At 53.0% G+C, this 12,173-nt stretch overlaps 1 protein-coding gene across 10 annotated transcripts in view; it reads right to left on the bottom strand.

The window, feature by feature from the left end:
• Positions 1 to 12,173, bottom strand: part of MROH1 (maestro heat like repeat family member 1) — a 121,645-nt gene that overhangs the window by 65,464 nt on the left and 44,008 nt on the right. For all 10 annotated transcript variants that reach the window (XR_004185985.1, XR_004185986.1, XM_031669872.1 and 7 more), the window contains exons 7-9: positions 8,733 to 8,884; positions 7,840 to 7,980; positions 7,327 to 7,419 (exon numbers count right to left, since the gene is read on the bottom strand). Coding sequence is in view for 8 of the 10 variants with exons in the window: in XM_031669872.1 (XP_031525732.1) it covers positions 7,327 to 7,419; positions 7,840 to 7,980; positions 8,733 to 8,884 (386 nt within the window). In the remaining 2 variants the exon portion in view is untranslated. The remainder of the gene's footprint in view (positions 1 to 7,326; positions 7,420 to 7,839; positions 7,981 to 8,732; positions 8,885 to 12,173) is intronic.

Here is a 12,173-nt window from a genome sequence, read left to right as displayed (position 1 = left end):
ACCCCTCCTACCAGCAGCAGGAGAAGAGATTCCCAAGAAACATTTCTTGACTAGAGACGAGAGTCTCCCATGGCCCAGGCATGACGCCCAGGACGCCAGGCTGGAAAGCATGAATCTCTAGGACACATAAAGCACTGGAACCCAAAACTTCTGGACTCCACTTATTCAAAATCATAAGGGAAAAAAAAATCATATTGGTAAAAAGCAAAAACTAAGGCTGCTGGCTGGGCATGGTGGTGCACGCCTGTGGTCCCAGCTACTCAGGAGGCTGAAGTGGGAGGACTGCCTCAGCCTGGGAGGTTGAGGTTGCAGTGAGCTGTGATGGTGCCACTGCACTCCAGCCCGGGGACAGAGCAAGACCCTGTCTCAAACAAATGAACAGACAACAACAAAAAACTAAGGATGCTGGCAGATGCATCTCTGGGCTCCACGGTACCTTAGCGGGTGATACAGAAGCACACCCCCACTAATCCAGGTGTGACATCCTAGGTCCCCACTCGCAGGTGTCACAGCAAAGGGCACTGACAGGGTCTCTGCACAAAGAGCTCCAAAGCAATTCTTTAGCAGAGCCCTCTTATGAGCCAGAAGAGGTAACCACAGCAAAGACTCCAGGCCCACAGGGCCGCACCCCAACCTGGGTTCTTAGAGAACTGTCAGGAAGCATGGTAAGGTGGAGGAGCTGGCCCCAGGGCTCAGCTCTAGGTTTCCAGGTAGCTCCTTGTTATTTCTTTTTGAAAACGAGTTTCGCTCTTGTTGCCCAGGCTGGAGTGCAATGGCACGATCTTGGCTCACTGTAACCTCTGCCTTCTGGGTTGAAGCAATTCTCTTGACTCAGCCTCCCAAGTAGCTGGGATTACAGGTGTGTGCCACCACACCTGGCTAATTTTTGTATTTTTAATACTGACAGGGTTTCTCCATGTTGGTCAGGATGGTCTTGAACTCCTGAGCTCAGGTGATCCGCCCGCCTCGGCCTCCCAAAGTGCTGGGATTACAGGTGTGAGTCACTGTGCCCGGCGTGCTCCTTGTTATTTCTACCGTAAAGACCAAATATGACCATAAAAGATGCTGCAGTTGGCAGGGCGCAGTGGCTCACGCCTGTAATCCCAGCACTTTGGGAGGCCAAGGCAGGCAGATCACGAGGTCAGGAGATCGAGATCATTCTGGCTAACACAGTGAAACCCCGTCTCCAGGCTGGGTGCAGTGGCTCATGCCTGTAATCCCAGCACTTTGGGAGGCTGAGGTGGGCGGATCACAAGGTCAAGAGATCGAGACCATCCTGGCCAATGTGGTGAAACCCGATCTCTGCTAAAAATACAAAAATTAACTGGGCAAGGTGGCGCGTGCCTGTAGTCCCAGCTGCTCTGGAGGCTGAGGCAGGAGAATGGCATAAACCTGGGAGGCAGAGCTTGCAGTGAGCTGAGATCTCGCCATTGCACTCCAGCCTGGCGACAGAGTGAGACTCCATCTCAAAAAGAAAAAGATGCTGCAGCTTCCTGCCTGCTCTTTCAGATCACTCGCCCTGCAGGAAGCTAGCCACCAGGTTGTGAGGACACTCAAGCAGCCTTATGGAGAGACCGATGTGGTGAGGAACTGGGGCCTCCAGTCAACAGCCAAGTGAATGAACAGCCTCGGAAGCAGATCCTCCAGCCCCAGTAGAGCCTTCAATGGCACGGCCCAGGCCGACAGCATGAATGGGTGTAAAGTAACAAGGGACCCTGAGTTGCAGCAACCCCCTGAGCTGCTCTCAACTCTGGGCCCACTGTGAGATAACAGATGTTGTTGTTGTTGTTTTTGAGACAGAGTCTCGCTCTGTTTCCCAGGCTGGAATGCAATGGCGCGATCTTGGCTTACTGCAACCTCCGCCTCCTGGGTTCAAGCGATTCTCCTGCCTCAGCCTCCTGAGTAGCTGGGATTACAGGCGTGTGCCACCATGTCTGGCTAATGTTGTATTTTTGGTAGAGACAGGGTTTCACCATGTTGGTCAGGCTGGTCTCGAACTCCTGACCTTGTGGTTCACCCACCTTGGCCTCCTAAAGTGCTGGGATTACAGGCGTGAGCCACTGCACCCGGCCTAGATGTTGTTGTTTTAAGGTGGTAAGTTTTGCAGTAACTGGTTACACAGCAATATATAACTAATGCAAATGGGTATTCATCTCGAAAAAAGATACAGTTGGATTCTCATTCCTTCCATAAAATAAATCCCAGACAGATTAAATAATAAAAGCATAGGGGGCCAGGTGCAGAGGCTTATGCCTGTAATCCCAGCACTTTGGGAGGCCAAGGTGGGTAGATCACTTGAGGTCAGGAGTTCAAGACCAGCCTGGCTAACATGGTGAAACCCGGTCTCTATTAAAAATACAAAAATTAGCTGGGCATCATAGCACGCACCTGTAATCCCTAGCACGCACCTGTAATCCCAGCTACTCAGGAGGCTGAGGCAGGAGAATGACTTGAACCTGGGAGGCCGAGGCTGCAGTGAGCTGTTATCGCCACTGCACTCCAGCATGTGTGACAAAGCGAGACCCTGTCTCAAGAATGAATTAATGACTCAATGACAAACTAGGAGCAAATATTTTCACATATATAATACAAGGTTATAAATAACTGCTATAGGCCAGGTGCAGTGGCTCACACCTGTAATCTCAATACTTTGGGAGGCTGAGACAAGAGGATCACCTGAAGCCAGGAGGTGGAGACCAGCCTGGACAACAGAGTAAGACTCTGTTTCTTCTCTCTTTTTTTTTTTTGAGACAGTCTCACTCTGTTGCCCAGGCTGGAGTGCAGTGGTGCGATCTCAGCGCACTGCAACTGCAATCTCTACCTCCTGGGTTCAAGCGATTCTCCACCCTCAGCCTCCTGAGTAGCTGGGATTACAGGTGCCCACCACCACACCCGGCTAATTTTTTTGTATTTTTTAGTAGAGACAGGGTTTCACCATGTTGGCCAGGCTGGTCTCGAACTCCTGACCTCAGGTGATCTGCCTGCCTTGGCCTCCCAAAGTGCTGGGATTACAGGTGTGAGTCACTGCGCCTGGCTGAGACCCTGTTTCTACAAAAAATTAAAAACAAAAAAAGCCAGGCATGGTGACGTGCACCTGTAGTCACAGCTATTCTGGAGGCTGAGGTGGGAGGATCGCTGGAGCCCAGGTGTTGGAAGCTGCAGTGAGCTGTGACCACATCACTGTACTCCAGCCTGCAGGACAGAGCAAGACCCTGTCTCTAAAAAAATTAAATAGGCCGGGCGCGGTGGCCCTGTAATCTCAGCACTTTGGGAGGCCGAGACGGGCGGATCACGAGGTCAGGAGATCGAGACCATCCTGGCTAACACGGTGAAACCCCGTCTCTACTAAAAAATACAAAAAACTAGCCGGGCGAGGTGGCAGGCGCCTGTAGTCCCAGTTACTTGGGAGGCTGAGGCAGGAGAATGGCGTGAACCCGGGAGGCGGAGCTTGCAGTGAGCTGAGATCCGGCCACTGCACTTCAGCCTGGGCGACAGAGAGACTCCGTCTCAAAAAAAAAAAAAAAAAAAAATTAAATAAATAACTGCTATAGATCAATATGAACAAAACCTAAAATGCAATGGAAAAACAAAAGAAATGAATGGATAGCTCAAAGAATAGGATATAACACATTTTTCTACCTTCTCAGCTTTTGTATATTCTTATTTCCCGTTTCAATCCCTTCTCTACTCCTATCCCCACCCCATGTAGATAATCATTCTTTGTTTTTAGTTTTTGCAAATGTGTATTGTTTTGTTCATTTTTAGACTGTGTAAATGATACTATGCCACATCTTTTTTTCAATACTGTTTTCAGAATTGTAAACTTTTTTCCATAGAGTTCTTGCACATTCTTCATTAATTACTATACATAATAAGTTTCTTTTCTTTTCTTTTTTTTTTTTCTTTTTGAGACGGAGTCTCGCTCTGTCACCCAGGCTGGAGTGCGGTGGTGTGATCTTGGCTCACTGCAAGCTCCCCCTCCCGGGTTCATGCCATTCTCCTGCCTCAGCCTCCCGAGTAGCTGGGACTACAGGCGCCCGCCACCACACCCGGCTAATTTTTTTGTATTTTTAGTAGAGACGGGGTTTCACCGTATTATCCAGGATGGTCTCAATCTCCTGACCTCGTGATTTGCCCGCCTCGGCCTCCCAAAGTGCTGGGATTACAGGTGTGAGCCACCGTGCCCGGCCTCTTTTTTTTTTTTTTTTTTTTTAAAACACAGTCTTGTACTGTCGCCCAGGCTGGGATGCACTGGCGTGATCACAGCTCATTGCAGCCTCAACCTCCTGGGCTCAAGCGATCCTCCTACCTCAGCCTCTCGAGTAGCTGGAACCACAGGCACGCGCCATGACACCTGGCTGTTAATAAGTTTCTGTTGCTATTACAGATAGTGTTTTCATACACTTTCTAGCTGGTCGGTACTGGTGTAGAAACATGTTCTCGGCTTTTGTAGGTTGGTCTTGTAACTGGCAAACTTGCAGAACTTTGTTTTCTTTTTTGACACAAGGTCTTGCTCTGTCACCCAGGCTGGAGTACAGTGGCATGATCATGGCTCACTGCAGCCTCAACTTCCTGGGCTCAAGTGATCCTCCAACCTCAGCCTCCTGAATAGCTGGGATTACAGATCTGTGCCACTATACTCAGCTAATTTTTTTCTGTAGAGATGGGGTCTCCCTACATTGCCCAGGTTGGTCTCGAACTCCTGGGCTCAAGCAGTTCCTCCTCAGCCTCCCAAAGTGCTGGGATTACAGATGTGAGCCACCACACCTTGCCGGAACTTTTGACTGGTCCTAATAGTTTGGCCAGGAAGGTGGACGGGTGATGAATAATGACCATCTTCCCTTCCCTCCTGGTTCTTTTCTTTCTCTGTAGAACCAGCAGAGGATCCTGTCTGCAGCGAGAAGCAGGCCCTTCCTGTTCTTGACCTTACAGGGAATTGCCTAAAACTTCCCATCAGTTATGAAGAAGACTGAGGGTTCGGGTATACAAACTTTGTTAAGTTAGGGAAGTTCCTTTCCAATCTTAGTTGTTCAGAATTTTAGGCCAGGCACAGTGGCTCACGCCTGTAATCCCAACAATTTGGGAGGCTGAAGCAGGGGGATCACTTAAGGTCAGGAGTTCGTGACCAGCCTGGCCAACATGGTGAAACCTCGTCTCTACTAAAAATACAAAAATTAGCCAGGCGTGGTGGCGGGCACCTGTAACCCCAGCTTCTTGGGAGGCTGAGGCAAGAGAATCACTTCAACCCGGGAGGCAGAGGTTGCAGTGAGCCGAGATTGCGCCATTGCACTCCAGCCTGGGCAACAAGAGTGAAACTCCATCTCAGGGAAAAAAAAAAAATCATCAAAAGTTTTTTCTGCATTGATTGAACTCAGACACTATTTTTCTCTAGTCTATTACTGTGAAGTGCACTGACAGCTCCCAAATGCTGGATAGGCCTTGCGTTGTGAGCTAAGCCCTCCCGCATAAGCTGTTTTGAAAAGTACAGTCTTGGCTGGGTGCCGTGGCTCGTGCCTGTAATCCCAACACTTTGGGAGGCCGAGGCGGGTGGATCACCTGAGGTCAGGAGTTCGAGATCAGCCTGACCAACATGGAGAAATCCCATCCCCACTAAAAATAGAAAAAATAAAAATAGAAATAGAAAAACTAGCCAGGTGTGGCGGTGGGCACCTGTAATCCCAGATACTCAGGAGGCTGAGGCAGGAGATCGCTTGTACCCAACAGGCAGAGTGTGCAGTGAGCCGAGATTGTACCACAGCACTCCAGCCAGGGCAACAAGAGTGAAACTCCATCTCAAAATACATACATACATACATACATACATACATACATACATAAGTAAAAGGATGGTCTGGGGTTCAGTAACCTGTTACTTTATGCAAAACCTCATGTCTATGCTCATCATGACACACCTGCATTTCCTTACACGGCTCTGCCTGGAATTTGAGCCAGACCTCACAGAATGAAAGAGGTAGCTCTGGATCGTTTCTATTTCCAAGTGTACTTGTACTGGACAGGAATTAATTGTTCCTCAAAAGTTTGGTGGAACTCAGTCGTGAAACCATTTGGGTCCTGGGCTTGTTTTAAGGAAGAAAGGTCTTAGAATATTATTTCTGTTGCTTTACTGGCTTATTCAATTCTCTGTTGCTTTTCATACCAATTTTGACATTTTTATCTTTCTAGGAACCTAACCATTTCATACAGTTTTAAGTTTGTTACCATGGAACTGTTCACAGCACTTACATGATGTTTACTAGCTCTGTGGCTGCCGTCCCCTCTTCCCCTTTGTTTCCGGGATGCAGCCAGGACCATCCAGGCGGTGGAGAGTGGGGCCCAGCTGGAGTGGGCCAGGTGAGGGGCAGAGCCAAGCAGTAAGCCCACCTCCACACGAGCCCACACCTCCACACGTCTTTTCAGAAAGTCTCCTTGCAGACTTCACCACACCACCCTCTCTAGCTCCTGTCCCTGTCCCCTCTCATCCAGAAAGTCCCACGGACAGACGACCCCCAGTGCCAGGGTCATGGGCGACCCAGCACCTGTGTCCCTCAGTCGTTCTCGGGCCTCATTCACCCGACCTGGGGAGGGGTCCCAGATGCTCAGCTTCCTCCCCACATCGCTTCCTCTCCAGCAGGGCCTTCAAGACCCCCACCCTGCAGCCTAGGGCCTCTCCTCTGCTCCTCTGAGCTCTGTCCCCAGAAACCCAGGGCAGTCTCCCCCAGCTGGTGCTTCAGCTGCGCTGACCTTCTCCAAGACCACCTGTACCAGGCCTGCACTAGGCCTGGGCACCCACTCCGCGCCGACCTTCTCTGAGACCACCTGTACCGGGCCCACACTGGGCCTGGGCACCCACTCCACACTGACCTTCCCCGAGACCACCAGTACCGGGCCTGCACTGGGCCTGGGCACCCACTCCACGCCAACCTTCTCCAAGACCACCCGTACCGGGCCTGCACTAGGCCTGGGCACCCACTCCACGCCAACCTTCTCCGAGACCACCCGTACCGGGCCTGCACTAGGCCTGGGCACCCACTCCACGCCAACCTTCTCCGAGACCACCCGTACCGGGCCTGCACTGGGCCTGGGCATCCACTCCTGCCACCTCCATCCTGGGGGCTAATATGTCACCTGCACATGCCACTGCTGGGCAGGGCAAGAGCATCGCCACATCGCTAAGAAGTTACTCGAGTGACCTTTAGGGAATACCCAGTCCTCAGCCCCGCGTGGCTGAGCCGTCCACCCCAACTTGCTTTCTGCACCCCTTGTCCAGCAACTTCCCACGGAAAGGTGTGCAGAACCTGAACCCGCCCACTGATGCCCGCCTCCTACCTGGGAGTGCAGTGCAGCCAAGAGGGCATCCAGCTGGGTCTCCAACGTGCGGCTGCCCACACTCACGGCCGCCTCGAGGATCTGGCCCAGGCTCTGCTCGGGGTAGGCAGAAGAGGCCGTCAGTCCTACCTCCAGCCCCCCGAACTGACCGTGAGGTCGACCAGAGCCTCCCAGTTGGGCCACAGGAAGACATGGGCCAGGAGGACATGGGCCCCACCTTGGGGCTCAAATGAGGAGGCCCTTCGTCTACCTCTAGAACTCAGAGCCAGGGAGGAGGGCGGGAGGGCCCAGGAAGGGGGCTCCCTAGGCCACAAGTGCCATGGACCAAAAGGCCTAGGTTCCTGGCACCGTCCAGGGCAGAGCAATAGGAAAACTAAGCTGGTCCCCACGAGGGCTCTGTCCTTCACAGCCCACCACTGAGCCTTAGCAGAGGACTCACGGCCACCCCCGGGGGAGTTGTGATTGGAGGGGTCCTCAGGGACTAGACGGTAGACCTGCCCTGCCTGCAGGTACCTTGGACAAGTAGAAGGTCTCCGAGTGCTTCTTGTAGAGGGCGAGGATCCCAGGGAGGAGCTTGGGCAGCTGCTCTTCCAGCCTCTCACTGGGCAGCAGATGGCTCATAGGCCCCAGAGCCTCCACCACGGCAAGACGGAGCTGAGAGGGGACAGTGGGTGGGAAGCTCATGCTGCTCAGTCAACATTGACTGCTCAGAGCATGTCCAGCAAGCACTGGGATGGACATGAACCAACACTGGGCTACCAGTGGGTGCTACAGGGGCTGGCAAGTGAGCCCAACACCCAGAGGTCAGCTGTGGGGAGACCACAGCAAGCCAGATGGTGGCCAGGCCCAGGGGGTCTGTAGGAGATGCTCAGGGCCCTGCCAGCAGCACTGGGCCTCTGGGCAGAAGGAAAAACCCACAGTGACGAGGCCCCTCTGGCACAAGTTGTAAGGATGGGAACTGCAGGTGGGGCAGCCTAAAGGTGGCTGGGCACGGTGGCTCACACCTGTAATCCCAGAGCTTTGGGAGGCCAAGGCAGGTGGGTCACCTGAGGTCAGGAGTTCGAGACCAGCCTGGCCAACATGGCGAAACCTCATCTCTACTAAAAATACAAAAATTAGCCAGGAGTGGTGGCGGGCGCCTGTAATCCCAGCTATTCGGGAGGCATGAGAATCACGTGAACCAGGGAGGCGGAGGCTGCAGTGAGCCAAGTCATGCCACTGCACTCCAGCATGGGTGACAGAGTGAGACTCTGTCTCAAAAAGATAAATAAAGGTGAGCCACCTCTCACTGGGCACCTCTGCTCGCCAGTGAACCACTACCACCCTCCGATCAATTTGCCATGGGCAGGGAATGTGGGGAGAGCGCCCTGGCACCAGGTGTGGACTGGTGCAGCCGTGGGGCGTACCTTGGCTTCTCGACTCTGCAGCCACTGGTGGAAGAGAACATCGTAGGCGCTGAAGATGTCGGTGGCAAAGGCGTCCTTCCTGACCGTGGGGTCTGGGGCCCGGTCCAGGTTGGCCAGGTACTCCAGGGCACCCTCGCTGAAGCGCTGCAAAGCTGCGACACCAGCCAGTGGTAAGCGGCTGCAGGCCGTGGGCTTGTGACGATCCCCAGCACCTATGTCTGCTTCCTGCCCCTTCCAGAAATCCCATGGCAGCCTGCACAATGCCCTCCCTAGTACACTAGCCAAGCACAGAACTCCAGGACTACACAGGGGTGAAAAGTGTCCCTCCAAATTCATGGCCTTATTGGAAATAGGGTTTTTGCAGATGAGACTTTTTTTTTTTTTTTTTGAGACAGAGTCTTGCTCGGTCTGTCACTCAGGCTGGAGTGTAGTGACACAGTCTTGCTCTGTCTCTCAGGCTGGAATGCAGTGGCTTGATCTCGGCTCACTGCAATCTTTGCCTCCCAGGTTCAAGTGATTCTCCTGCCTTAGCCTCCTGACTAGATGGAGCTACAAGTGTGTACCATTATACTTGGCTAATTTTTATATTTTTAGTAGAGATGGGGTTTCACTATGTTGGCCAGGCTGGTCTCAAACTGCTGACCTCAAGTGATCTGCCCACCTTGGCCTCCCAAAGTGCTGGGATGACAGGCATGAGCCACCACGCCCGGCCAGATGTGACCGTTAAAATGGGGTCATAGCAAAGTAGGGTGGGCCGTAACTCCAACATGACATCCTTATAAGAAGAGATGCAGAGGCAGGAGGAAGATGGCCATGTGACATGGAGGCACAGACTGGGGCCAGGCAGCCTCAGGTCAAGGACGCCTTGAATCCATGGCCCCACCAGAAGCTGGGGAGGCTAAAATGAATTCTCTCTCTGGGCCCCCAAGAAGGAACCCATCCTGCCAACATCGTGAGTTTGGACTTCTGGTCTCCAAGACTGTGAGAAAATATATTTCTGTTGTTTGAAGCCACCGAATTTGCACTTGGCGCTTTGTCACCAAAGAAAACTCATGCAAGTACCAACCTCCTCCCAAAAATGCCCTCTGGCCACAAGTTCCTGCCCACTCCAGTCTGCCACAGAGACAAGAGGAGCAGCGCCATGCCCACCCACCCTCACAGACAGACTTGTGCCACACATTCTGCCCAAGGCTGACGTGCTGGGCACAGTGTGAGCGGGAAGAGCCACAGGGAGAACAATGGCAGGGCAGAGGGGCACCAGGATGCCAGGGTCAGCATGAGGCCCTCCCACGGGTGGGCAGCTCCTGACAGTGCGCCGGTGCCTGTGGATGTGACCCAGCTGTGGCCTTGGGCTGACCATGCAGGCATAGCTGGGAGCAGGCAGAGGCTGGGCAGGTGGCCACCCAGGCTTCGAGTAGTGTGGACATCTGGGTGGAGAGTCAGAAAACACTGGCTGTAGGGCCTGGAGCCCAGGACATGGGCCGAACTCAGGTGCCGATGTGCGAGTGGTCAGTGGGGCTGGGCCCTGGGTGAAGGAGGAACATGGGGGCACAGGGAGAGAAACTGAGGCCAGAGCCTTTCACACAGCCCTGCTGAGGACCAGGCGGAGATGTGGAAACTGGTGGAGGAAACACAAAGGGACCATGAGCTTCAGGGCAGGGCAAAGTCCAGAGCTTCTGAGAGGATGCGCCCACTGCATGGGGAGAGGGCCGCACAAGGCACAAGACCAAGGGGGCACTGCTGGAACCACCTCGGCCGCCCCAATCTTGAGTTCTTCTGATGGGCCTACTCTCTCCAGGGTGACTGCCGACTGCCAATCCCAATAACCCCGCTGTTACAGGCCCTGCTCCAAAGCACAATCTAAACTTGGTATTTTCAAACAATTACTTTTAATTTTCTCCAGACTGCTTAATGTGAGATAACACCTCTTTGCAGCTAGTGGGCTGATCACCTTTCTATGTGTATGTTGGCTGGCTGCGTGGTTCTGGCCCTTTCTTGCCACATTTTTCTGAGCTGTAGTCTCCCCGTTTGATTTCATAGCAGTTCTTCCCACATCTGCTTTAAAAAGCAGCTCAGAGGTGCAGGCCGGACTGCCCAGGCCTAGTCATGGCTCTCCCACTCCCCAGTAGTATGGCCTGGGACGAGTTACTTAGCCTCTTTGTGCCTCAGTTTCCTCACCTATAAAATGGGGCAGTGGCTGGGCGCGGTGGCTCATGCCTGTAATCCCAGCACTTTGGGAGGCTGAGGCGAGTGAATCATGAGGTCAGGAGTTCGAGACCATCCTGGGCAACATTGTGACACCCCATCTGTACTAAAAATACAAAAAATTAGCCAAGCATGGTGGCACTCACCTGTAATCCCAGCTACTTGGGAGGCTGAAGCAGGAGAATCACTTGAACCCGGGAGGCGGAGGTTGCAGTGAGCTGAGATCGCACCACTGCACCCCAGGCCGGGCGACAGTGTGAGATTCTGTCTCAAAAAATTAAAAAAAAAAGGTCGGGCGCGGTGGCTCAAGCCTGTAATCCCAGCACTTTGGGAGGCCGACACGGGCGGATCACGAGGTCAGGAGTTCGAGACCATCCTGGTTAACACGGTGAAACCCCGTCTCTACTAAAAAATACAAAAAACTAGCCGGGCGAGGTGGCAGGCGCCTGTGGTCCCAGCTACTCGGGAGGCTGAGGCAGGAGAATGGCGGCGTGAGTCCGCGAGGCGGAGCTTGCAGTGAGCTGAGATCCGGCCACTGTACTCCAGCCTGGGCGACAGAGCGAGACTCTGTCTCAAAAAAAAAAAAAAAAAAAAAAAAAAAAAAAAATTAAAAAAAAAAAAAATAGGGCAGTGCACCTGACCCAGGGCTGCTGTGAGGCTCCCTGGGCTGGTGCAGATGTGGTACAGAGGGCCAGGCTGGGGTGTGAGTGCCAGTTCCCACTGGCCTTAGGCCCCATCCACTGCTGCTCCTAGGGCCACGGGTGAGCCTTTCCACTTCTTATAAAGTAGAGAAAACTATAGTATCTTCTTTGGTAATTTTTCTTGTTGATGTTCATCTGCAGTTCTGTGCATTTTTTCAGAACAAATTCCTTTATTTGTCATATCAAACTTGTTAATCTTTTCCTTTGTGATTTATACTTTTTTGTATCTTAAGAAATCACCGTGGCCGGGCGCGGTGGCTCAAGCCTGTAATCCCAGCACTTTGGGAGGCCGAGATGGGCGGATCACGAGGTCAGGAGATCGAGACCATCCTGGCTAACACGGTGAAACCCCGTCTCTACTAAAAAATACAAAAAACTAGCCGGGCGAAGTGGCGGGCGCCTGTGGTCCCAGCTACTCCGGAGGCTGAGGCAGGAGAATGGCGTGAACCCGGGAGGCGGAGCTTGCAGTGAGCTGAGATCCGGCCACCGCACTCCAGCCTGGGCGACAGAGCCAGACTCAGTCTCAAAAAAAAAA

This window comes from Papio anubis, chromosome 8 (assembly GCF_008728515.1).
Source record: "Papio anubis isolate 15944 chromosome 8, Panubis1.0, whole genome shotgun sequence".
Classification (NCBI taxonomy): domain Eukaryota; kingdom Metazoa; phylum Chordata; class Mammalia; order Primates; family Cercopithecidae; genus Papio; species Papio anubis.
The sequence above is the reverse complement of the archived record's forward strand: the minus strand, read 5'-3'. Positions and strand labels throughout refer to the sequence as shown.